The sequence below is a fragment of the Chiloscyllium plagiosum genome, unplaced genomic scaffold (assembly GCF_037043375.1).
Source record: "Chiloscyllium plagiosum isolate Xiang-an unplaced genomic scaffold, Cpla_swu_hap1 HiC_scaffold_44, whole genome shotgun sequence".
NCBI classification, from domain to species: Eukaryota; Metazoa; Chordata; class Chondrichthyes; order Orectolobiformes; family Hemiscylliidae; genus Chiloscyllium; species Chiloscyllium plagiosum.
This window is the reverse complement of record NW_028270182.1, coordinates 5,854,015-5,877,101: the sequence shown is the minus strand read 5'-3', so window position 1 is coordinate 5,877,101 and position 23,087 is coordinate 5,854,015. Positions and strand designations below refer to the sequence as shown.

At 43.4% G+C, this 23,087-nt stretch overlaps 1 protein-coding gene across 1 annotated transcript in view; it reads left to right on the top strand.

Annotated features, from left to right (window-relative positions):
* Nucleotides 1-16,152, top strand: part of LOC122544377 (uncharacterized) — an 83,687-nt gene extending 67,535 nt beyond the window's left edge. The window contains exons 9-12 of the mRNA XM_087982841.1: nucleotides 7,101-7,277; nucleotides 8,141-8,250; nucleotides 10,263-10,345; nucleotides 15,842-16,152. Of these exons, the coding sequence (XP_087838967.1) occupies nucleotides 7,101-7,277; nucleotides 8,141-8,250; nucleotides 10,263-10,345; nucleotides 15,842-15,883 (412 nt within the window). The 3' untranslated portion in view covers nucleotides 15,884-16,152. The remainder of the gene's footprint in view (nucleotides 1-7,100; nucleotides 7,278-8,140; nucleotides 8,251-10,262; nucleotides 10,346-15,841) is intronic.
* The last annotated feature ends 6,935 nt before the right edge of the window (nucleotides 16,153-23,087 follow it).

Sequence of the window (23,087 nt, the reverse complement as noted above, 5' to 3'; positions counted from 1 at the left end):
CAATAGAGTTTTGTACAGCTGTAGCATAACCTCATGGTTCAGGAACTCAATGCGCCTATTCATAAAATGCCTCCTTAACAACCCTGTCAACCTGGGTGGCAACTTTCAAGGATCTGTGTACCTGGACACCGAGATCTCTCTGCTCATCTTCACTACCAAGAATCTTACCATTAGCCCAGTACTTTGCATTCCAGTTACTCCGACCAAAGTGAATCACCTCACACTTGTCCACATTAAACTCCATTTGCCACCTCTCAGCCCAGCTCTGCAGCTTATCCATGTCTGTCTGTAACTTCAACATCCTTCATCACTATCCACAACTGCACCGACCTTAGTGACGTCTGCAAATTTACTAACCCACTCTTCTACGCCCTCATCCAGGTCATTTATAAAAATGATGAACAGCAGTGGACCCAACACCGACCCTTGCGGTACACCACTGGTAACTGGACTCCAGGATGAACATTTCCCATTAACCACCATTCTCTGTCTTGTACACCATTAACCACCATTTTGTACAATAGCCGACAGTGGGGAACCTTATCGAATGCCTTGCTGAAATCCATATACACCACATCAACCTGTCATCTACCTGTTTGGTCACCTTCTCAAAGAACTCAATAAGGTTTATGAGGCACGACCTACCCTTCACAAAACCGTGCTGACTATCCCTAATCAAATTATTCTTTTCTAGATGATTATAAATCCTATCTCTTATAACCTTTTCCAACATTTTACCAACAACTGAAGTAAGGCTCACTGGTCTATAATTACCAGGGTTGTCTCTACTCCCCTTCTTGAACAGGGGAACCACATTTGCTACCCTCCAGTCTTCTGGCACTATTCCTGTAGACAATGATGATTTAAAGATCAATTGCCAAAGGCTCAGCAATCTCCTCCCTGGGTTCCCAGAGGATCCAAGGTTAAATCCCATCCGGCCCAGGGGACTTATCTATTTTCACACTCTGCAGGATTTCTAAAACCTCCTCCTTGTGAACCTCAATCCCACCCAGTCTAGTAGCCTGTATCTCAGTAATCTCCTTGATAACATTGTCATCTTCTAAAGTGAATACTGTTGAAAAATATTCATTTAGTGCTTCCCCTATCCCCTCTGACTCCACACACAACTTCCCACTACTATCCTTGATGGTCCTAATCTTACTCTTGTCATTCTTTTATTCCTTAAATACCTATAGAAAGCCTTAGAGTTTACCCTGATTCTATCCGCCAACAACTTCTCATGTCTCCTCCTGGCTCTTCTGAGCTCTCTCTTTAAGTCTTTCCTGGCTATCTTGTAACCCTTAAACGCTCTAACTGACCCTTCACATCTCATCCTAACATAAGCCTTCTTCTTCCTCTTGACCAGAAATTCCACTTCCTTTGTAAACCACGACTCCCGCGCTCTACAGCTTCCTCCCTGTCTGACAGCTACATACTTATCTACGACACACAGTAGCTTTTCCTTGAATAAGCTCCACATTTCTAATGTGCCCATCCCCTGCAGTTTCCTTCCCCATCCTGTGCTTCCTAAATCTTGCCTAATCGCATTGTAATTGCCTTTCCCCCAGCTGTAACTCTTGCCCAGTGGTATACACCTATCCCTTTCTATCACTAAAGTAAACATAACAGAATTGTGATCGCTATCAACAAAGTGCTCACCTACTTCCAAGTCTAACACCTGGCCGGGCTCATTACCCAGTACCAAATCGAATGTGGCTTTGCCTCTTGTTGGCCTGTCTACATACTGTGTCAGGAAGTCTTCCTGCACACACTGGACAAAAACTGACCCATCTATAGTACTCGTACTATAGTGTTCCCAGTCAATATTTGGAAAGTTGAAGTCCCCCATGACAACTACCCTGTCTCTCTCACTCTTATTGAGAATCATCTTTGCTATCCTTTCCTCTACATCTCTGGAACTATTCGGAGGCCTACAGAAAACTCCCAACAGGGTGACCTCTCCTCTCCTGTTTCTAACTTCAGCCCATACTACCTCAGTTGACAAGTTCCCAAACATCCTTTCTACAACTGTAATACTGTCCTTGACCAACAATGCCACACCTCCCCCTCTTTTACCATTTTCTCTGTTCTTACTGAAAAATCTAAATCCTGGAACCTGCAACAACCATTCCTGTTCCTGCTCTATTCATGTCTCCGAAATGGCCACAACATCAAAGTCCCAGGTACCAACCCATGCTGCAAGTTCACCCACCTTATTCTGGGTGCTTCTGGCGTTGAAGTAGACACACTTAAAACCAACTTCTTGCTTGCCGATGCCATCTTGCGTCCCTGAAACATGATTTTGGACCTCCCTACTCTCAACCTTTTTTATACTCGAACTACAATTTTGGTTCCCATCCCCTGCTGGATTAGTTTAAACCCACCCCAATAGCCTTAGCGAATTTCCCCCAAGGATATTGGTACCCCTCTGGTTCAGATAAAGACCATTCTGCTTGTAGAGGTCCCACCTACCCCAGAAAGAGCCCCAATTATCGAAGAATCCAAAACCTTCCCCCCTGCACCATCCCTGTAGCCATGTGTTCAACTCCTCTCTCTCGCTATTCCTTGCCTCACTAGCATGTGGCACAGGCAACAAACCAGAGACATCAACTCTGTTCGTCCTAGCTCCAAGCTTCCATCCTAGCTCCCTGAATTTCTGCCTTAAATCCCCATCTCTCTTCCTACCTATGTCATTGGTGCCAATGTGGACCATGACTTGGGGCCGCTCCCCTCCCCCTTAAGGATCCCAAAACCACGATCAGAGACATCACGAACCCTGGCACCTGGGAGGCAACACACCAACCGTGAGTCTTTCTCATCCCCACAGAACCTTCTATGTGTCCCCCTAACTATGGAGTCCCCAATGACTGCTGCTCTGCTCCTCTTCCCCTTTCCCTTCTGAGCAGCAGGGACAGACTCTGTGCCAGAGCCCTGTGCCCCACTGCTTTCCCCTGGTAAGTCCCCCCTCTCCAACACTCTCCTTTCCTATAAAAATACCATTTGAGCATATTCACATGACACACACTGTGATATTTCTTTCTATCTGGAGTTCTTATCAAATAATTCACCTCAATCGCCTTTCAATTTGATAAGGCCCACTAAGTCTTGCTGTTACCTAACACCGGAAATAACATTAACACTTTCTGAAATGAACCTAGGAAACACTCAGACATATTTAAACAGATTCCCCATCAGGTCTTTGACTACAATGGGTTTGCTCTTTATCCCTGTTCTCATCGTTGCTCCCATCTTTCACCTCTTTCGCTACCACTTTGAGTCAACTTTCACTTTTCAGTTCCAACTTCCGAGTCCTGATCAGGTGTTTTCCATAACTTTGTGAGAAGATAGGGAAGAGATTGCTGGGTCCCTTGCTGAGACATCTATATCGTTACCAGCCACTGGTGGTTTGCTAATCTAGTGCCATTATTTAAGAAAGGTTGAAAGGAAAGGCCAGGGAACTCTAGACCAGTAGGCCTTATGTCAGTGGTGGTTAACGTATTGGAGGGGATTCTGAAGGATAGGATTTATATGCATTTGAAAAGGCAAGGACTGATTAGGAATACTCACTATGGCTTTGTGCATGGGAAATTGTGTCTCGCTAACTTGATTGATTTTTCTGAAGAGGTGACGAAGGAGATTGATGAAGACAGAGTGGTAGATATTGTCTACATGGACTTTAGCAAGGCCTTTGACAAGGTTCCGCATAGTAGACTAGTTTGTGAGGTTAGATCACATGGGATCTAGGGTCAGCTATCCACCTGGATACAAAATTGACTTGAAGATAAGAGACAGAGGGTGGTGGTAGAGGGTTGCTTTCCAGACTGGAGCCCTGTAACCAGCAGTGTGCCACAAGAACTGATGCTGGTCCACTGCTTTTTGTCATTTATATAAATGATTTGGATTACGTATATAGGAGGCATAGTTTGTAAGTTTGTAGCTTACACCAAAATAGGGGGTGTAATGGACAGTGAAGAAGATTATCTCAGAGTATGAACAGATCTTGATCAGATGGTTCTGTGGACTGAGGGATGATGGATGAAATTTAATTGGTCATAACACTGAGTATAGGAGTTGGGACATGATGTTGCGGCTGTACAGGGCATTACTGAGGTCACTTTTAGAATACTGCATTCGATTCTGGTTCCCCTTCTATAGGAAGGACGTTGTTACATTTGAAAGGGTGCAGAAACTATTTACAAGGATGTTGCCAAGACCAGCAGATTTGAGTTATAGGGAGAGGCTGATAGGCTGGGGGCTGATTTCCCTGGAGCGTCAGAGGCTGAGGGATGACCTCATAGAGGTTTATAAAATCATGAGGGGCATGGCTAGGGTGAATAGCCAAGGTCTCTTTCCCAGAGTAGCGGAGTTCAAAACTAAAGGGCATAGGTTTAAGGTAGGGGGGAAAGAGTTAAAGAGGACCCAAGGTGTAACCTATTTACACAGATGGTGGTTCATGTATGGTACAAGCTGCCACAGGAAATCGTGGAGGCATGGACAATTACATTTAAAAGATATCTGGATGGGTACATGAAAAGAAAGATTTAGAGTATTGTGGGCCAAACGCTGGCAAATGGAACTAGTTCAGATTAGGATATCTGATCGGTATGGATAACTTGAGCCGAAGAATCTGCTTCCATGCTACATGACTATATGTTCAAAAGTTCTCTCTTTCTCACTTTTTTCTGTTTTCAATCATAACTCAAACTGTTTCATTCCATTTTCATATTTGAACTGTTTTATTTGCAATTCAATTTGAGCCATTTCCAATGATTTTGATTGCATTTCTAGATATTGTAAATGCTGAGCTATCACTGCAATCATCTCCTCCTTCATCAAAGGCAACCTCAACTCCAGCTATTCCACCAATTCCAAAAGCTTTGTCTTACTCACCTTCTGTAAACCTCTCCTCTTCACACCCAGGAAACTCTTAGCCACTGAAAGAGCCATTATTACAAAAGGCAACGCCCTATTTAAACCAACTGAGTACAATACCTGAAAAGAGAACATCAAAACTCACCACTCACTGCCTTTAGAGGTAAAAACAATGACTGCAGATGCTGGAAACCAGATTCTGGATCAGTGGTGCTGGAAGAGCACAGCAGTTCAGGCAGCATCCGAGGACAGGCAAAATCAACGTTTTGGGCAAATCCTGATGAAGGGCTTTTACCCGAAACGTCGATTTGCCTGTCCTCGGATGCTGCCTGAATTGCTGTGCTCTTCCAGCACCACTGATCCAGACTCACTGCCTTTAGTCCAACTTTAGTCTAAACCCAAGTTGGAATTAAATATTTTGATCCCAACAAGAGACCCCAATCTGTTACGGACCAGACCAAATCCCCTCAAAAGATATCAAGCAGATAGCCTAGACGCTACCTTTTCTCTTATTTAGAGGCAAGTGTAAGGTGCTGTGTTCCAAATGTGATTTGATTGGTCAAACTACTCGGCTTTAAGCAAACTACACCTTATTCTTACACATCAGTTAAAATACATGTAAAGAAAGAACTGGGATAACCTTAACTCACGAAATGCTTGACAAAATGATATATTATTTAGCTACTACACATCAACTGTTCCAATAAAGCAGCATCCCATAAACACACCCTTGGCAAAGTCAATTACAGTAAAACAGATTTCCATGGAGCAGACACCTCAGCACCAGGTTTAAAACACCCCCCTTCAAGAAAACTAGTTAGACAAATCCCTCTGAAAGGCACATATCATCACAATTAGCATGACGTAACAAGGAGACATGGGGAAATCATGGACAGCATGAGGTGACATTAATTTGGCCTGGGCGGTATGGGGAATAGGGAGGGGAGTATAGATGTGGGGGAATCTAAGAGGTGATGGTGTGAAATCTTTATCATCTGAGTCATATAAAAATAAACTTGGAGCCAGTGAAGATCAGTCAACACTGGAGTGAAGTATGAATGATAATTTAGGAAACAGGCAATAGAATTTTAAATGGCCTCAAAATGACAGAAATCAGAGCTAGAAACACGGGCCAGGGGTGTATTAGATAATCTCAACTAGAGGCACTAAAGGCATGGACAAGGTTTCTAGCAGATGAGTCGAGGCAAGGGCAGAGTCAAGCAATGTTACAGATGAGGAAATAGGTGGTCTTATTGATGGTGCTGCTATGTGGTCCATAATGCATCTTGGGGTCTAATATGAAAATGCTCAAGAGGCATAATAATGGTAGGATAAAGCGATTTGTCATCAGCTTACATGGAGAAACTGACAATGTGGTTTTTGATGGTCAAGATTAGACTGGTGCTGGAGAAGCACAGCAGCATCTGATTAGCAGGAAAATCGACGTTTCGAGCAGGAGCCCTTCATCAGGAAGACTGACCCTCCCACCTATCACCTTTACCTCTTCCTCCATCCACCTATTGCACTCTCAACTATCTTTTCCCCAGCCCCACCCTCTCCCATTTATCTCTCCACCCCAGAGGTTCCCAGCCTCATTCCTGATGAAGGGCTCCTGCCCGAAATGTCGATTTTCCTGCTCCTCGGATGCTGCCTGACCTGCTGTGCTTTTCCAGCACCACTCTAATCTTCAGCATCTGCAGTCCTCACTTTCACCTGCTTTTTGATGGTGTGAACAAGAGCAGCCACTTTTTTTTTAAACTATTTTTCTAATCAACCTGTTCACAAATGTTAGTGCACACCTCTGGAGCAGGTGGGACTTGAACCTGGGCCTCCTGGTCCAGGGTTAGGGGCACTACTATGCCACAAGCAGATGCATATATTGTAACATTGGTGAGGAAACAAGCCATTAATTGATCACCAATTGGCTCAATAAAGGCCTTAATACATGTAAAGGAAAGCAGGTAGGCTGTTGAGGCCTAATCAACACTTAGCATTCATGGAGGCAGTTTGGCACCAGGCAAGTAAGCCACTAACGCGGCACCCATTCATTTTTACGTTTCCTCCAACTATAATATGGCAGCTGGGGTCAATAACGTTTCCCCCCTATGAATTAAATGGTGTGAATCTCCTGTCCTCAGGACCCTGGTGCGTTGTTTATTGGAATGGCAGAGAAGTGATGTAATGCCAATAGTCAGTAATGGTGAATCTTTCCCTTCCTCTTTTCCCAGCTGTGATTCAACTGGAAGTTATTGGTACCTTGGGGATTTCTGTAACCACCCAATTCATAAGAATGGTTTGATTGGTGGTTTATCCACGACATTGATCCTGTTTCTTCTGGGCCTTCTAGCCTTTGCAATCTACACGTTGTGGTTTCAAAGGGGCAGAAAACAATACCTCAGAGAAAGGTACAGTACAATATAACCATCAAAAACATTAAGACGTCGGCTCTGTGTCTTTGCATTTCATATAAATTTGTATCAAATAGATCTTGAGAAAGCAGTAAGGGAAGTTTGAATAAAGTCATGGAGAGTGGACTTGTTCTCAGCAAAGAGGAGGTGGGTTTGCAAACATGTGGACAGTTATATTCCCTGGCATTCCAACTTATCATACTCTCCTGGCTTCCTTCAGTGTGGGTTTCAAGGCCAGTCCTGGCTCACTTGGAGCTTAAGTACTTCTCTCAAAAAGTGCTATTACACTCTGACAGGTCATTGTCAAATGTCCTGGAAACTCACCTGTCTCGCACTTTACTTATCTGCAGCTACATTTCCTACCAGCAGCCCTCACTGTGGCATGGAAGCAGCGTAGAAGACCAGTAATTTGTACCACCGATAAGGAACAAGGGCAAAGCCAACACCATTCTAAGAATACCACCAGCAATAGAACAGCACTAATTGCATTCACTTCAACTGCACACCCCTCCAGATGGAAGGGAGGTGGAAATGGACAATGAGGTCTAGCTGGAAGGAAGCAAGACTCCCAATACAGGTTCTGCAGCCGCACGATCAGCTGTCCTGACAGTCTGAGTACCAGTGCTTTAGAGGGTGGGTGCGGGTTCCACCTCTCCCCTAAGCCATTTCTGTAGCTTCTTGAAGCAAATTACTAAAATGATGCAAGAAGTGGAAGTAGTGTTTCAACTGATCTGGTAACCTAAACTCATGCAAAGTACAATTACCTTTGTATTCCAAGTGCAATTAGAGTCATAGAGAACCACAGCATGGAAACAGGCCATTCAGTCCAACTCTATCTAACCTCTGTATTTTTTTAACAGAGAGGATGAGCAAAACAAAATTATATCAGAGAAATGGGAAGAAGATGATATTGAATATTACAATCCTTCAACAATCACAGTAGCTAACAGAGAAGATGCCAGCTTTGACAGTAAGGCTGATATTTACTATACCTTTTAATTTTATTCAGATGTTTTAGTCAGACATGTATTAGCAATAGAATAGTCAAGACCACTTTAAATTTGAGCTGATTGTTATTTTAATTCGATTCCAGAGTCTATTTTGAATGACAAAAGATAACTGACCCTATTTCCATAGGTTAAAAGACCAAGGATGAACTGATTTTGTTCATCCTGAATGTAATGGTGACTGCAAAATACAAATAGCATTTAATCAGCTGAAAAGTAAAAGAACTATTCTGTTGCTAGCCTTATACCTGTTTGAAATTGATGTTAGAAGTGAAATGCAGCATCATGTTTGGTGAAGTTATTTCATGCGCTATTTTAACGAGCAATGAATGGATCGCATATTCCTATCTTACATCAGACAGTTACAGATCTATCAATGTTGTTCTGGATTTGTGGTACTTAACAGTAAGAACCTAGCTGACAGTTTAGGTGCTGTAAAGGATCCCATGACAACAACGAACTGTCTGTTCCTCTTGATATCCAATGTTCCTCCCTCAATAAAAAGGTCTTATTGCTGTTGTAGGATTTATGGAAAAGTCATAGAGTCATAGAGATGTACAGCACGGAAATAGACCCTTCAGTCCAACCCGTCCATGCCGCTCAGATATCCCAACCCAATCTAGTCCCACCTGCCAGCACCCGGCCCATATCCCTCCAAACCCTCTCTATTCATATACCCATCCAAACGCCTCTTAAATGTTGCAATTGTACCAGCCTCCACCACATCCTCATTCCATACACGTACCACCCTCTGCGTGAAAATGTTGCCCCTTAGGTCTCTTTTATATCTTTCCCCTCTCACCCTAAACCTATGCCCTCTAGTTCTGGACTCCCCGACCCCAGGGAAAAGACCTTGCCTATTTACACTATCCATGCCCCTCATCATTTTGTAAACCTCTATAAGGTCACCCTTCAGCCTCCGATGCTCCAGGGAAAACAGCCCCACCCTGTTCAGCCTCTCTCTCTAGCTCAAATCCTCCAACCCTGGCAACATCCTTGTAAATCTTTTCTGAACCCTTTCAAGTTTCACAACATCCTTCTGATAGGAAGGAGACCAGAATTGCACACAATATTCCAACAGTGGCCTAACCAATGTCCTGTACAGCCACAACATGACCTCCCAACTCCTGTACTCAATACTCTGACCAATAAAGGAAAGCATACCAAACGCCACCTTCACTATCCTACCTACCTGCGACTCCACTTTCAAGGAGCTATGAAACTGCACTCCAAGGTCTCTTTGTTCAGCAACATTCCCTAGGATCTAACCATTAAGGGCAGCACGGTGGCACAGTAATTAGCACTGCTGCCTCACAGCGCCAGAGACCAGGGTTCAATTCTTGTCTCAGGCGACTCTCGGTGTGGAGATTGCACATTCTCCCATGTCTGCGTGGGTTTCCTCTGGGTGCTCCGGTTTTCTCCCACAATCCAAAAATGTGCAGGTTAGGTGAGTTGACCGTGCTAAATTGCCTGTATTGTTAGATAAAGGGGTAAATGTAGGGGAATGGGTCTAGGTGGGTTGCGCTTCAGCGGGTCGGTGTGGACTTGTTGGGCCGAAGGGCCTGTTTCCACACTGTATGTAATCTAATCTTAAAAAATCCTGCTAAGATTTGCTTTCCCAAAATGCAGCACCTCACATTTATCTGAATTAATTATCCATCTGCCACTTCTCAGCGTGCCTCCACAGAATAGCAGAAGTATTTCAAGGCAGAAGGAGGCCATTTTTAATACAAAGCTAATTATCACCCAACTAATCCAGTTATGTATAATCTTTGATGAATTGGAGGACAATGGATAATTAGGCTAGGGCATACAGATATAATTAACTTCTCATTCATAAATTCTCATTTCCCTACACTGTAGTGAACTGAAAGTACATCGAAACATTTGGTATACTCAAGATATAAAATGTGCTGTACATATATAAGGTTAGTCTTTCCTGATATAATGATCTTTTCATATGTTTATAATGCAGATTCAACAGGCCAAAGAGAATTGTCTGACTATTCCGTGGTGAATATGAAACCGGAGCTATTCCCCAAATTCAATACTGAGGAGGTTTGTATTTAAACAGTTATTTGGTTTAATAATGGACCAGTTAAACCGTAAGTGCCACAGAGATGTGCGACTTCAAATTCACCTCTGTTGATAACTCTTTGAGAAGAAGATGTATTACTCAGGTCAAGAAATTTATAGCTCTCTTTTTTTCTCAGAAAGTCAAGCTTAAAAACTTACATGAGCAGTAATGCATTCAAAACTGTATCATTGGCTGTCAAACACCTCTTGCCTGAGGTACAGTAGAGAAGTCGAAAAGAGGAAATGTGTGCCTCTATAGAATAACAGGAGGAGGCCATTTATAATATAAAGCTAATTAATCTCCCGACCAATCCAGTTTAAGTACAATCTTTGACCAATTGGAGGATTGGAGCACAGGGGATAATTAGGCTAGGGCGTACAGACATAATTAAATTCTCATTCATAAAAGATACATCTGTCCTGATTTTTATGTATCCATCATCAATTCCTTTGCTCAAGTTTAGACCATAAGAAAAAGGAGCAGAAATTAGGCCATTCAGCCCATCGAGTCTGCTCTGCCATTCAATCATGGCTGATAGTTTTCTCAACCCCATTCTCCCGCCTTCTCCCTCTAACCCCTTGATCCCCTTAACAATCAAGAAACTATTTATCTCTGTCTGAAATATACTTGATGACTTGGCCTCCACAGCCTTCTGTGGCAGTGAATTCCATAGATTCACCACTCTCTGGCTGAAGACGTTTCCTCTTCTCTCCATCCTAAAGAGTCTTCCCTTCACTCTAAAGCTGTGCCATCAGGTCCTAGTCTCTCCTATCAATGGAAACATCTTCCCAACGTCCATTCTGTCCAAGTCTTTCAGTATTCTGTCAGTTTCAATTAGATCTCCTCTTATCCTTCTAAACCCCATCAAGAATAAACCCAGAGTTCTCAAATGTTTGTCACATGCGAAGCCTTTCATTCCTGGGATATTTCTTGTGAACCTCCTCTGAACCCCCTCCAGAGCCAGTACAACCTCTCTGAGATACAGGGCCCAAAATTGCTCACAATATTCTAAATGTGGTCTGAGCAGAAGCTTATAAAGCCTTGGAAGTACATCTCTGTGTTTATATTTTAGTCTCCCAAAATAATTGCCAGCATTGTATTTGCTTTCCTCACTACCAACTTAACCTGCAAGTTTACCTGAAGAGAATCCAAGACAAAGACTCCCAAGTCTCTTTGCACTTCAGATTTCTGCATTTTCTCCCATTTAGAAGATAGTTTATGCCTCTATTCTTCCTACCAAAGTGCTTGACCTCACACTTTCCCACAATGTATTCCATCTGCTACTTCTTTGCTCACTCTTCTAACCTGTCCAAATCCTCCTTCAGCCTCTGCGCCTCCTCAATGCTACCTGTCCCTCTACATATCTTTGTATTATCAGCAAACTTAGCTGGAATGCCCTCAGTTCCTTCATTTAGATCATTGATGTATAAAGTGAAAAGTTGTGGTACCAACACTGACCCTTGGGGAACCACTAATCAGCAGCTACCACCCTGAGAAGGACCATTTTATCCCCAATCTCTGCTTTCTGCCAAAAAGCCAATGTTCCAGCCAGGTTAGTACCCTGCCTCTAACATCCTATGTGGCACCTTGTCAAAGTCCTTCTAGAAGTCTGAGTAGATAATATTCAATGCCTCTCCTTGGTCTAATCTGCTCATTACCTCCTTGAAAGATTCTGACAGATTTGTCAGGCATGACCTTATCTTACCACGCACTTTCAAGTATTCAGGAATCTCATCCTTCACAATGGATCCAATATCTTACCAACAATTGAGGTCAGGCTAATTGACCTGTAATTTCCTGTATTTTGCCTTACTCCTTTCTTAATTGGTGGTGGGGGAGGGTTACATTGGTGATTTTCTAGTTGTCTGGGACCCTCCCTGACTCCAGTGATTCCTAAAAGATCACCACAAATGCCTCCACTATCTCTTCAGCAACCTTCTTCAGAACTCTGCGGTGTAGTCCATCTGGTCCAGGTGATTTCCCCCCCCCCCCCCCCACCTCAGACCTTTCAGTGTTTCTTGCTCCTTTTCCTTGGTAATGGCCATCATACTCACCCCACCCGACTCTCTTGAATTTTTGGGATATTACTCATGTCTTCCATCGTGAAGATTGATGCAAAGTACTTGTTCAGTTCCTCAGCCATTTCCTTTGTTCCCCATGACTACTTCTCTAGCGTCATTTTCCAGCAGCCTAATGTCTACTTTTGCCTCTCTTTTGCTCTTCATATATCGAAAGAAACTCTTGCTATCTTCTTTTATATTACTAGCTAGCTTACTCTCATATTTAATTTTCTCCCTCCTTATTTCTTTTCTCATTGTCCTCTCTTGGTCTTTGTAGGCTTCTCAATCCCCTGGCATCCTATTGCCCTTTGCTGCATTATATGCTTTCTCTTTTGCTTTTACGTAGTCCCTGACTTCCCTAGTCAGCCATGTTTGCCTAGCCCTCCCTGTAGTATGCTTCGTTTTCCTCGCGAAGAATCTCTGCTGTGTCTCCTGAATTACTCCCAGAATCCCCTGCCATTGCTGTTCCACTGTCTTTCCTGCTCGGCCCCTCCCCCAGTCAGTTCTGGTCAACTCCTCCCTCATACCTCTCTAGTTGCCGTTATTCAACTGTAATACTGTCTTATTTGATTCCACCTTCTCTCTTTCAAATTGCGGAATAAATTCTATCATGGCCACTGCCTCCTACAGGTTCCTTCACCTTAAGCTCCCTTATCAAATTTGCCTCATTGCACATCACTAAATCCAGAATTGCCTGTTATATCGTGGGCTCCACTACAAGCTGCTCCAAAAAGCAATCTCATAGATGTTCCTCAAATTAATTAACTTGCAATCCACTACCAACTGTCCCAGTCCACCTGCATGATCACTACAACTTTGCTTTTCTGACAAGCATTTTCCATCTCTTGATGTATCTTGTGCTTCACATCCTGACCACTGTTTGAAGGCCTGTACATAACTCCCATTATGGTTCTTTTACCTTCGCAGATACCCACAGATCCGACATCATCTGACCCTACCTCAATTCTTGCAATGGATTTAACTTCATTTCTTTCTGATCAGATGACTCTGCCCCCTCCACCCACCTGTCGTTTCCATAGGATGTATACCCTTGGATATTTAGATCCCAGTCCTAATCCCCTTGCAGCCATGTCTCCATGATGGTCACCACATCATCCCAGCCAATTTCTATCTGCACCACAAGCTCATTTCCTTATTTCGTATACTGTGTGCATTCAGATACAACACCTTCAGTCCTGTATTTACCATCCGTCTTCTTATTGTCATCCCTTTATCCTATGTGTTTGAAATTAGATTCCTCACCCTTTCCAAACAATCTGTCATATTTTGTATCTTGAAGACTTTAGTAATCTCACCTGAGTTTTCCTTTCTTTTCAGTTTTTTATTCTTTTCCATCCACCCCCACAGATGTTAATCTGCTGCTTTGTTTCCCATTAGCCATTATAGTTCTTGGAGTTTTACCCTTCCCTTCCCCCACAATTTCTCCTTTAAAGCCCTGTAATTGAGTTAGAGAGTCCTACAACACAGAGATAGGCCCTTTTGCTGACCCCCAAAATGTCTACCCACGCTAACCCCATTTCCCTGCACTTGGCCCATATGCCTCTAATCCTTTCCTAGCCCACATGCCTTTTAAATGTTGTTAATGTAGCTGCCTCAATCATTACCACTGGCAGCTCATTCCATATGTGTACCACCCTCTGTGTAAAAATGTTGGCCCTCTTTTATTCTTTCCCCTCTAACCTTAAACTGCTGCCCTCTCATTCTTGATTCCCCAACCCTGGGAAAAAGGCTGAGTGCATTCACCCTATCCATGCCTCTCATGACCTTATACACCTCTACATGGTACCCCCTCAGTCTCCCACACTCTAAAGAAAAAAATCTTAGCTTGTCCAACCTCTGCACATGACTCAGACCATTGTGTCCAGGCAATATCCTTGTAAATTTCTTCTGCACTATTTCTAGTTTAATAGCATCCTTCCTATAAGGTGACCAAAACTGAATGCAATACGGTCTCATCAACATCCTGTATAACTGCATCATAACTTCCCAACTTCTATACTCAATGCCCTGACCGAAGGCCAGTGTGCCAAAAGCCTTCTTTACTGTCCTGTCTACCTGTGACTCTACTTTCAGAGAACTGTGCACCTGAACTCCAAGGTCCCTCTGTTCCACTACACTCCTTAAGGCCCTACCATTCACCCTGAAACTCCTACCTTGATTTCACTTTACAAAATGCAAAACCTCACACTTATCTATATTAAATCCATTTGCCATTTCTCAACCCACTTCCCCAGCTGATCGAGGTTCTGCTGCAATATCTGAGAGCGTTCCTCACTGTCCACGATACTGCTGATTTTAGTGTCATCAGCAAACTTGCTATTCCTGCCTTGTACATTCTCATCCAAGTCATTGACACAGACAACAAACAGTAATGGGCCCAGCACCGACCCCTGAGGGACTCCACTAGTCACAGGCCTCTAATCCAACAAGCATCCTTCCACTATTACCCTCTGCTTCCTACCATCCAGCCAACTGCGTATCCAATTTGCATACTCCCCTGAATCCCATTCAATCGAACTTTCCAGAGCAGCCTACCATGTGGAACCTTATCAAAGGCCTGTTGACCACCCTATTCACTAGAACATTGGTCCCAGCTCGGTTTAGGTAGAAACTGTCTCAATGGTACAGATCCCTCCTATTCCAATACTGATGCCTCTTTCCCCCACCACTCCTTTAGCCGCATGTTTACATCATTTATTCTCGCATCCCTCTGCCAATTTGCATGTGGCTCAGGTTATAATCCAGAGTTTATAACTCTTGAAAAGCTGTCCTCTAATTTAGCTCCTAGTTCCTGATAAGCCCCAAACAGGTCCTCCTTCCTCACCTTGCCTATGTTGCTTGTCCCAAAGTGGACCACAATTACTGGATCCTCCCCCTCCCTCTCTAAAATCCTTTCAAGCCTGTCGGAGATATCTCTCACTGTGACACGAGGCAGGCAACATGCCATTTGTGTCTCTCGATCCTGGTTACAAATGATGCTATCTATTCCCCTAATTATAGAATCCCCTACAACTACCACTTGTCTTTTTGGTCCCTCCCTCTTGAATGGCCTATTGTGCCATGGTCAGCTGGCACATCCTCCCCACAGCCCTGATCCCATCCACACAGGGAGCAGGCGCCTCATACCCTGTTGGTCAAAGTCAAGGGTTGAGCGCCTCTGTTCCTGAATACAGGATTCCTCTACCTGCCTCACTTGCAGTCACACCCTGCCGTCCCTGACCACTGACCGAATTACCCATAGAAATGTCTCAGGCAATAATAGTTCCCTCCTATCTGCACTAACACTGCAGCACATTGACTAGAAGAATAATTCCCCATTATTAAAATGGATGTTTGAACTTGAGCATTAGCTTTATTTAGAAAAATAAATGAAATATTTACCTCTCTCTTTTGCAGATGAAAATCCAGAGGCCAAGACTTAATGTTTCTGATTCATAATGTGTTCATGTTGCCATTTTACTGTTGAAATACACTTTTCATATTATCTTGTGTTTTGATATAAGATCGACAGGTGATTCAATAAAGTGATCATGTTTTTCTTCGTGCAACTTTGTTGTTGTGCATTTCATAATTTAAATAATTAGGAATTGAAATTAATTAGGAGATACAGATTCCAGGATTGGAGCAACATTTTTCTGTTGACAACAAATAAAAAAAGCACCAGGACAAGATGAACTAATTTGGAATAAACCTCAGCTGACATTGACCTGTTCAGTCAAGGTGTGTGTTGGATCACAGAGCCGTATGCAAGCAGTTCTTTTTGGATTTGGTTAATTGTAATTAAGAGGAGGCTCGACAAGAGCAATTTGCTTAAATGTGAACATTTATTGAATAACAATGAAAGACACAAAAACAAAGGTACATTTACTAAGTAAATAAAAAGAATGAAAAAGAGAGGAAAAACACAATGAGCCTCACACCCTTCTGCCCATTGGGACCCCATGATCTACGGTTTGTTTGGAGGCTAAAGGTTGTTTCGGGCACCGTTTGCGATCCCGGTCCAAGTTGAGGTCCAGAGGCTCGGAACAAAACTCTCTCTTAATCGGTATCACAGACGGCAAGACACAGAAGAAATAACTACAGAAAAACGCGTTGATGGTGCTGACGTTGGCATGTACAGGAATGCGTACAGGACACATTCAAGGTCACCCAGCTGTCAAATATCATCAACAAGTTTAGCCCTTCAGCCCATCCTACACGACTGATTACTGTGCTGTAAAAGCTCCATATCATTCTGAGCCCACTTTTAAAAGAGCACAACTAATAGAAAATGCAGTCATAAAAATGGAATTTTACTCACATCTTTCCTTGTAGTGTCTACTGATTACGTGAACATAGAAACATAGAAGGTGGAGCAGGAGGAGCCATTCGGCCCTATAAGCCTGTCTCCCCCATTCATCACAATCATGGCTGATCATCCAACTCAATAGCCTAATCCTGCTTTCTCACCATAACCTTTGATCCCACTCGCCCCAAGTGCTATGTCACGCTGCCTCTTGAATACACTCAATGTTTTGGCATCAACTACTTCCTGTGAATTCCACAGGCTCACCACTCTTTGGGTGAAGAAATGTTGCCTCATTTCCGTCCTAAATGGTCCCACAAATCCTCAGGCTGTGACCTTTGGCTCTGGACACCCACCATCGGGAACATCCTCCCTGTATCTACCCTGTTAGAATTTTGTAAGTCTCTGTGAGATTCCCCCTACACTAGTCTACAATCCAATGAAAACAATCCTAACCAAGTCAATCTCTCATCATATGCCAGTCCTGCCATCCTCAGAATCAGCCCAGGAAACCTTCACTGCACTCCCTCAAGAGCAAGAGCATCCTTCCTCAGAAAGGGTGACCAAAACTGCACACAATATTCTGGGGTATGGCCTTACCAAGGCTCTGTATAACTGCAACAACACATCCCTGCTCCTGTTATTGAAACCTCTCGCAATGAATGCCAACATACTATTTGCTGTCATTACCGCCCTGCTGCACCTGCATGACTGGTGTGTGAGAAGACCCCGGTCCCACTGCATAGTTCCCTCTCTCAACTTACAGCCATTCAGGTCGTCCTCGGCTTTCTTGTTTTTGCTTCTAAAGTGAATAGCCTTGCATTTATCCAAATTATACTGCATCTGCCATTGATTTTCCACTCACCCAACCTGTCCTGATCATGCTAAAGGATCTCTACACCCCTCTCACAGTTCACCTTCCCACCCAAAGTAGTATCATCTGCAAATTTTGAGATGTTATATTTTGTTCCCTCATCTAAATCATGAATAATATATTGTGAATAGCTGGGGCCCTGTGGCACTTCACTCGTTACTGCCTGCCAATTTGAAAAGGACCCTTTAATTCCTACTCTTTGCTTCCTCTCTGCCAACCAGTTTTCTAGCCAGCTCCATATACTTCCCCCCCCCCCATCCCATGTGTTTTAATCTTGCACAATTATCTCTTAAAGGTTCAGGTGCACCTATGATGGAGAAATATTCTTCTCCAAGACACCCAGAAAGGATTGCTCGAGGTCCTTGTGAACAAAGACTTCAGTTTTGTATTTCTGAAGCTCCATCTTGTGGGGTAGGTGGGGTCACATAAAGAGTCATCTCTTGTCCCTATAATTCATCCACACAAATCTATGGTTAGGTTTGGATGGAGAAGTGAAGAGATATGGTACACTGAGATTCCAGAGGATGAAGGAGCCTTGTCAGTCTCTGGACAACATAATGCAGTTCTGAATCATGTAAATAATATTGGCCAAATTGTTAAGAAGATATTTCTGGTTAAGGTTAGAATTGAATTAATTGCACAGTTAGTGTAGTTAATTGTCTGAATATTGTTTCCCAACACCTTTTTATGGGTGAGTAACATGGCTTCTGGAACTTGTGAGAATTACTGTGAAGCTAACAGAATAAAATTACAATATTCAAGCTTTATTCTGTATTTAGCCAGGGTTGTACCTGTCCAGGGAGTGTTTGGTAGGATAGTGCAGAGGGAGCTTTGTTCTGTAACTAACCTCATGCTGCACCTATGCTGGAAGTGTATGATCGGACAGGGGACTGAGAGATTTATATCTATTGAATTCTGCATCTGCTTTAGGAGTGTTTGATGGGATAGTGCAGTGGAGTTTTACTCAGTACAACATCCCTCACATTGTAGGCAACAATTCTTAATTAAACAAATGGAGTAGAATATTGCAAAATAGATTTAAGTTTTTAATAAGGTACACTGACCTTCATACAATATGCTTGTCCAAAGGTTTCTTCCAAAAAAAAAATCCATACCAGTTATTAGTGTTCTACAGAACATTAGTCTCTAGGATAACGTTTCATCAAGCTACAAGATCTAAATAACATTCCAATCATATGCAGTGGTCAGTGGCCATGTGGGTTTTGTTGATCCAAACGAAATGTGCAGGTAGGGCTACTGAGGTATTCGCATCCCTATCAGAGAAGGTATCTGGGGAGTATGAGGAGGTGAAAAAAGCCATTTTAAGTGCATATGAGCTTTAGCAGTAGTCTATCAACAATGTTTCAGGAATTTAAGGAGGGCCCTTGGTCAAAACTATATTGAGTTTGAAAGGATCAAACAGAGTAATTTCAATAGATGGATAAGAGCTTTAAAAATCGAGCAAACCTATGATGCCCTCAGAGAAGGAATTATTTTAGAGGAATTCAAAAATTCACTGCCTGATGTAGCACGAACTCTGTGAAAGAGCAGAGAGTTAAAACACAAGGTTAGCAGCTGAAGGGGCTGATGATTCTGAGCTGGTCCATAAAACTCGGTTTGACTTCAAGAACCAATTTCAGTCCATGAGGGATAGAAATTGGGGCAAAGAGAAACCCTCACGTGGAAAGGCAAAGATAGATCTCAGTGAAAATCACAAGGATATCTTACCACAGGGCACAAAAGAAACCGTTGAGGGGGGACAAAGAAGTTAAAATGCTCCAGTCTTTTCATTGTCACAAAGTAGACCACAGTGTTGGTGAGCGAGGAGAAAGCCAGGAGTAGGAAAACCAGATGATCCTGGAAGAACAAAAAGCACAAGGGAAGTTAGACAACTGCCTCAGAGTGTACAAGATGATCAGAGGTAGATTAAGGAGGAAGTGCCAGATCTGCTTAAAAGATATACATGTAAGGGTGACGTTTATTCACATCGGCCAGGAGTAGCAGGTAAACAGGTACAATATTTTCGATACTGTTTTGGATACTGCTGGGGGGGATGACTTCCCAGGGGAAAGCAGTGGGGCACCTTCTGCTCAGAAGGGAAGGGGGAAGAGGAACAGAGCAGTAGTCATTGGGGACTCCATAGTTAGGGGGACAGATAGGAGATTCTGTGGGGACGAGAGAGACTCACGGTTGGTGTGTTGCCTCCCGGGTCATTGATGTCTCTGATCGTGTTTTTGGGATCCTTTGGGGGGAGGGAGAGCAGCCCCAAGTCGTTGTCCACATTGGCACCAATGACATAGGAAGAGAGATGGGGACTTGAGGCAGAAATTCAGGGAGCTAGGATGGAAGCTTAGAGCTAGGACAAACAGAGTTGTTTTCTCTGGTTTGCTGCCCGTGCCACATGCTAGTGAGGTGAGGAATAGGGAGAGAGAGGAGTTGAACACGTGGCTACAGGGATGGTGCAGGAGGGAGGGTTTCAGGTGTTTGGATAATTGGGGCTCTTTCTGGGGTAGGTGGGACCTCTATAAGCAGGATGGTACCAATTTCCTGGGGGGGGTGGAATTCGCTAAAGCTATTAAGGTGGATTTAAACTAATACAGCAGGTGGATGGGAACCAAAATTGTAGGACAGGTACAGATGAGAGTAGGGAATTCCCAAATCAAGTATCTGACACTGTCAAGCGAGAACCTGGTTTGAAGTGTGTGTACTTCAACGTGAGGAGCATCCGAAATAAAGTGGGTGAACTGGCAGCGTGGGTTGGTACCCGGGACTTCGATGTTGTGGCCATTACAGAGACATGGATAGAGCAGGGACAGGAATGGCTGTTGCAGGTTCCGGGATTCAGATGTTTCAGTAAGAACAGAGAAGATGGTAAAAGAGGGGGAGGTGTGGCATTGTTGATCAGGGACAATATTACAGTTGTAGAAAGGGTGTTTGGGGACTCGTTAACTGAGGTAGTATGGGCTGAGATTAGAAACAGGAAAGGAGAAGTCACCATGCTGGGAGTTTTCTGTAGGCCTCCGAATAGTCCCAGAGATGTAGAGGAAAGGATAGCAAAGATGATTCTCGACAGGAGTGAGAGAGGCAGGGTAGTTGTCATGGGGAACTTCAACTATCCAAATATTGACTGGGATCACTACAGTACGAGTACTATAGATGGGTCCGTTTTTGTCCAGTGTGTGCAGGAAGACTTCCTGACACAGTATGTAGACAGGCCTACAAGGGGCGAAACCACTTTAGATTTAGTACTGGGTAATGAGCCTGGCCAGGTGTTAGACTTGGAAGTAGGTGAGCACTTTGGAGACAGCGATCACAATTCTGTCAGGTTTACTTTAGTGATGGAAAGGGATAGGTGTACTCCACCGAGCAAGAGTTACAGCTGGGGGAAGGGAAATTACGATGCAATTAGGAAAGATTTAGGAAGCGTACAATGGGGAAGGAAACTGCAGGGGATGAGCACATTAAAAATGTGGAGCTTATTCAAGGAAAAGCTCCTGTATGTCCTAGATAAGTATGTACCTGTCAGGCAGGGAGGAAAATATAGAACGCGTGAGCCGTGGTTTACTAAGGAAGTGGAATCCCTGGTCAAGAAGAGGAAGAAGGCTTATGTTAGGACAAAATGTGAAAATTCAGTTAGGGTGCTTGAGGAAGTCAGGAAAGACCTAAAAAGAGAGCTCAGAAGTGCCAGGAGGAGACATGAGAAGTTGTTGGTGGGTAGGATCAGGGTAAACCCTAAGGCTTTCCATAGGTATGTCAGGAATAAAAGAATGACGAGAGTTAAATTAGGGCCAGTTAAGGATAATAGTGGGAAGTTGTGCGTGGAGTCAGAGGAGATAGGGGAAGCACTAAATAAATATTTTTTGACAGTGTTCACTATAGAAAATGAAAATGTTGGTGAGGAAGATAAAGAGATACTTGCATCTAGGCTAGAAGAGATTGAGGTTCACAAGGAAGAGGTATTAGAAATACTGCAGAGTGTGAAAATAGACAAGTCCCCTGGGCCAGATGGGATCTACCCTAGGATCCTCTGGGAAGCAAGGGAAGAGATTGCTGAGCCTTTGGCATTAATCTTCAAATCATCATTGTCTACAGGAATAGTGCCTGAGGACTGGAGGATAGCAAATGTGGTTCCCTTGTTCAAAAAGGGTAGTAGAGACAACCCTGGTAATTACAGACCACTGAGTCTCACTTCAGTTTTTGGTAAAGTGTTGAAAAAGGTTATAAGAGATAGCATTTATAGCCATTGAGAAAAGAATAATCTGATCAGGGACAGTCAGCACGGTTTTGTGAAGGGTAGATTGTACCTAACGAATCTTATTGAGTTTTTTGACAAAGTGACCAAACAGATAAATGAGAGTAAACCTGTTGATGTGGTGTATATGAATTTCAGCAAGGCATTTGATAAGGTTCCCCACAGTAGGCTATTGTACAAAATGCGGAGGAATGGGATTGTGGGAGACATAGCAGTTTGGATCAGTAATTGGCTTGCTGAAAGAAAACAGGGTTGTAGTTGATGGAACATGTTCATCTTGGTGTCCAGTTACTAGCGGCATACCGCAAGGGTCGGTGTTGGGTCCACTGCTGTTCGTCATTTTTATAAATGATCTGGATGAGGGCTTAGAAGGGTGGGTGAGTAAATTTGCGAATGACACTAAGGTCAGTGGAGTTGTGGATAGTGATGAAGAATGTAGTAGGTTGCAGAGAGACACAGATAGGATGCAGAGCTCGGCTGAGAGGTGGCAAATGGAGTTTAATGTGGACAAGTGTGGGGTAATACACTTTGGACAGAGTAATCAGAATGCAAAGTACTGGGCTAATGGTAAGAGTCTTGGGAGTGCAGATGAGCAGAGAGATCTCGGTGTCCATGTACACAGATCCTTAAAAGTTGCTACCCAGATTGACAGGGCTGTTAAGAAGGCATACAGTGTTTTGGCCTTTATTAATAGAGGGATTGAGTTCTGGAAACAGGAGGTTATGCTGCAGCTGTACAAAGCTCTGGTACGGCCACACTTGGAGTATTATGTACAGTTCTGGTCACCGCATTATAAGAAGGATGTGGAAGCTTTGGAAAGGGTGCAGAGGAGATTTACTAGGATGTTGCCTGGTATGGAAGGAATGTCTTACGAGGAAAGGCTGAGGGCCTTGAGGCTGTTCTCATTAGAGAGAAGAAGGTTGAGCGGTGACTTAATAGGGACATACAAGATAATCAGAGGGTTAGATAGGGTGGACAGGGAGAGCCTTTTTCCAAGTATGGGGACGGCAAACACGAGGGGACACAACTTTAAAGTGAGGGGAGAGAAGTATAAGACAGATGTCAGAGGTAGTTTCTTTACTCAGAGAGTAATAAGGGTATGGAATGCTTTGCCTGCAACGGTAGTAGATTTGCCAACTTTAAGTACATTTAAGTCATCATTGGACATGCATGTGGACGTACATGGAATAGTGTAGGTGGGATGGGCTTCAGATTGGTATGACAGGGCGGC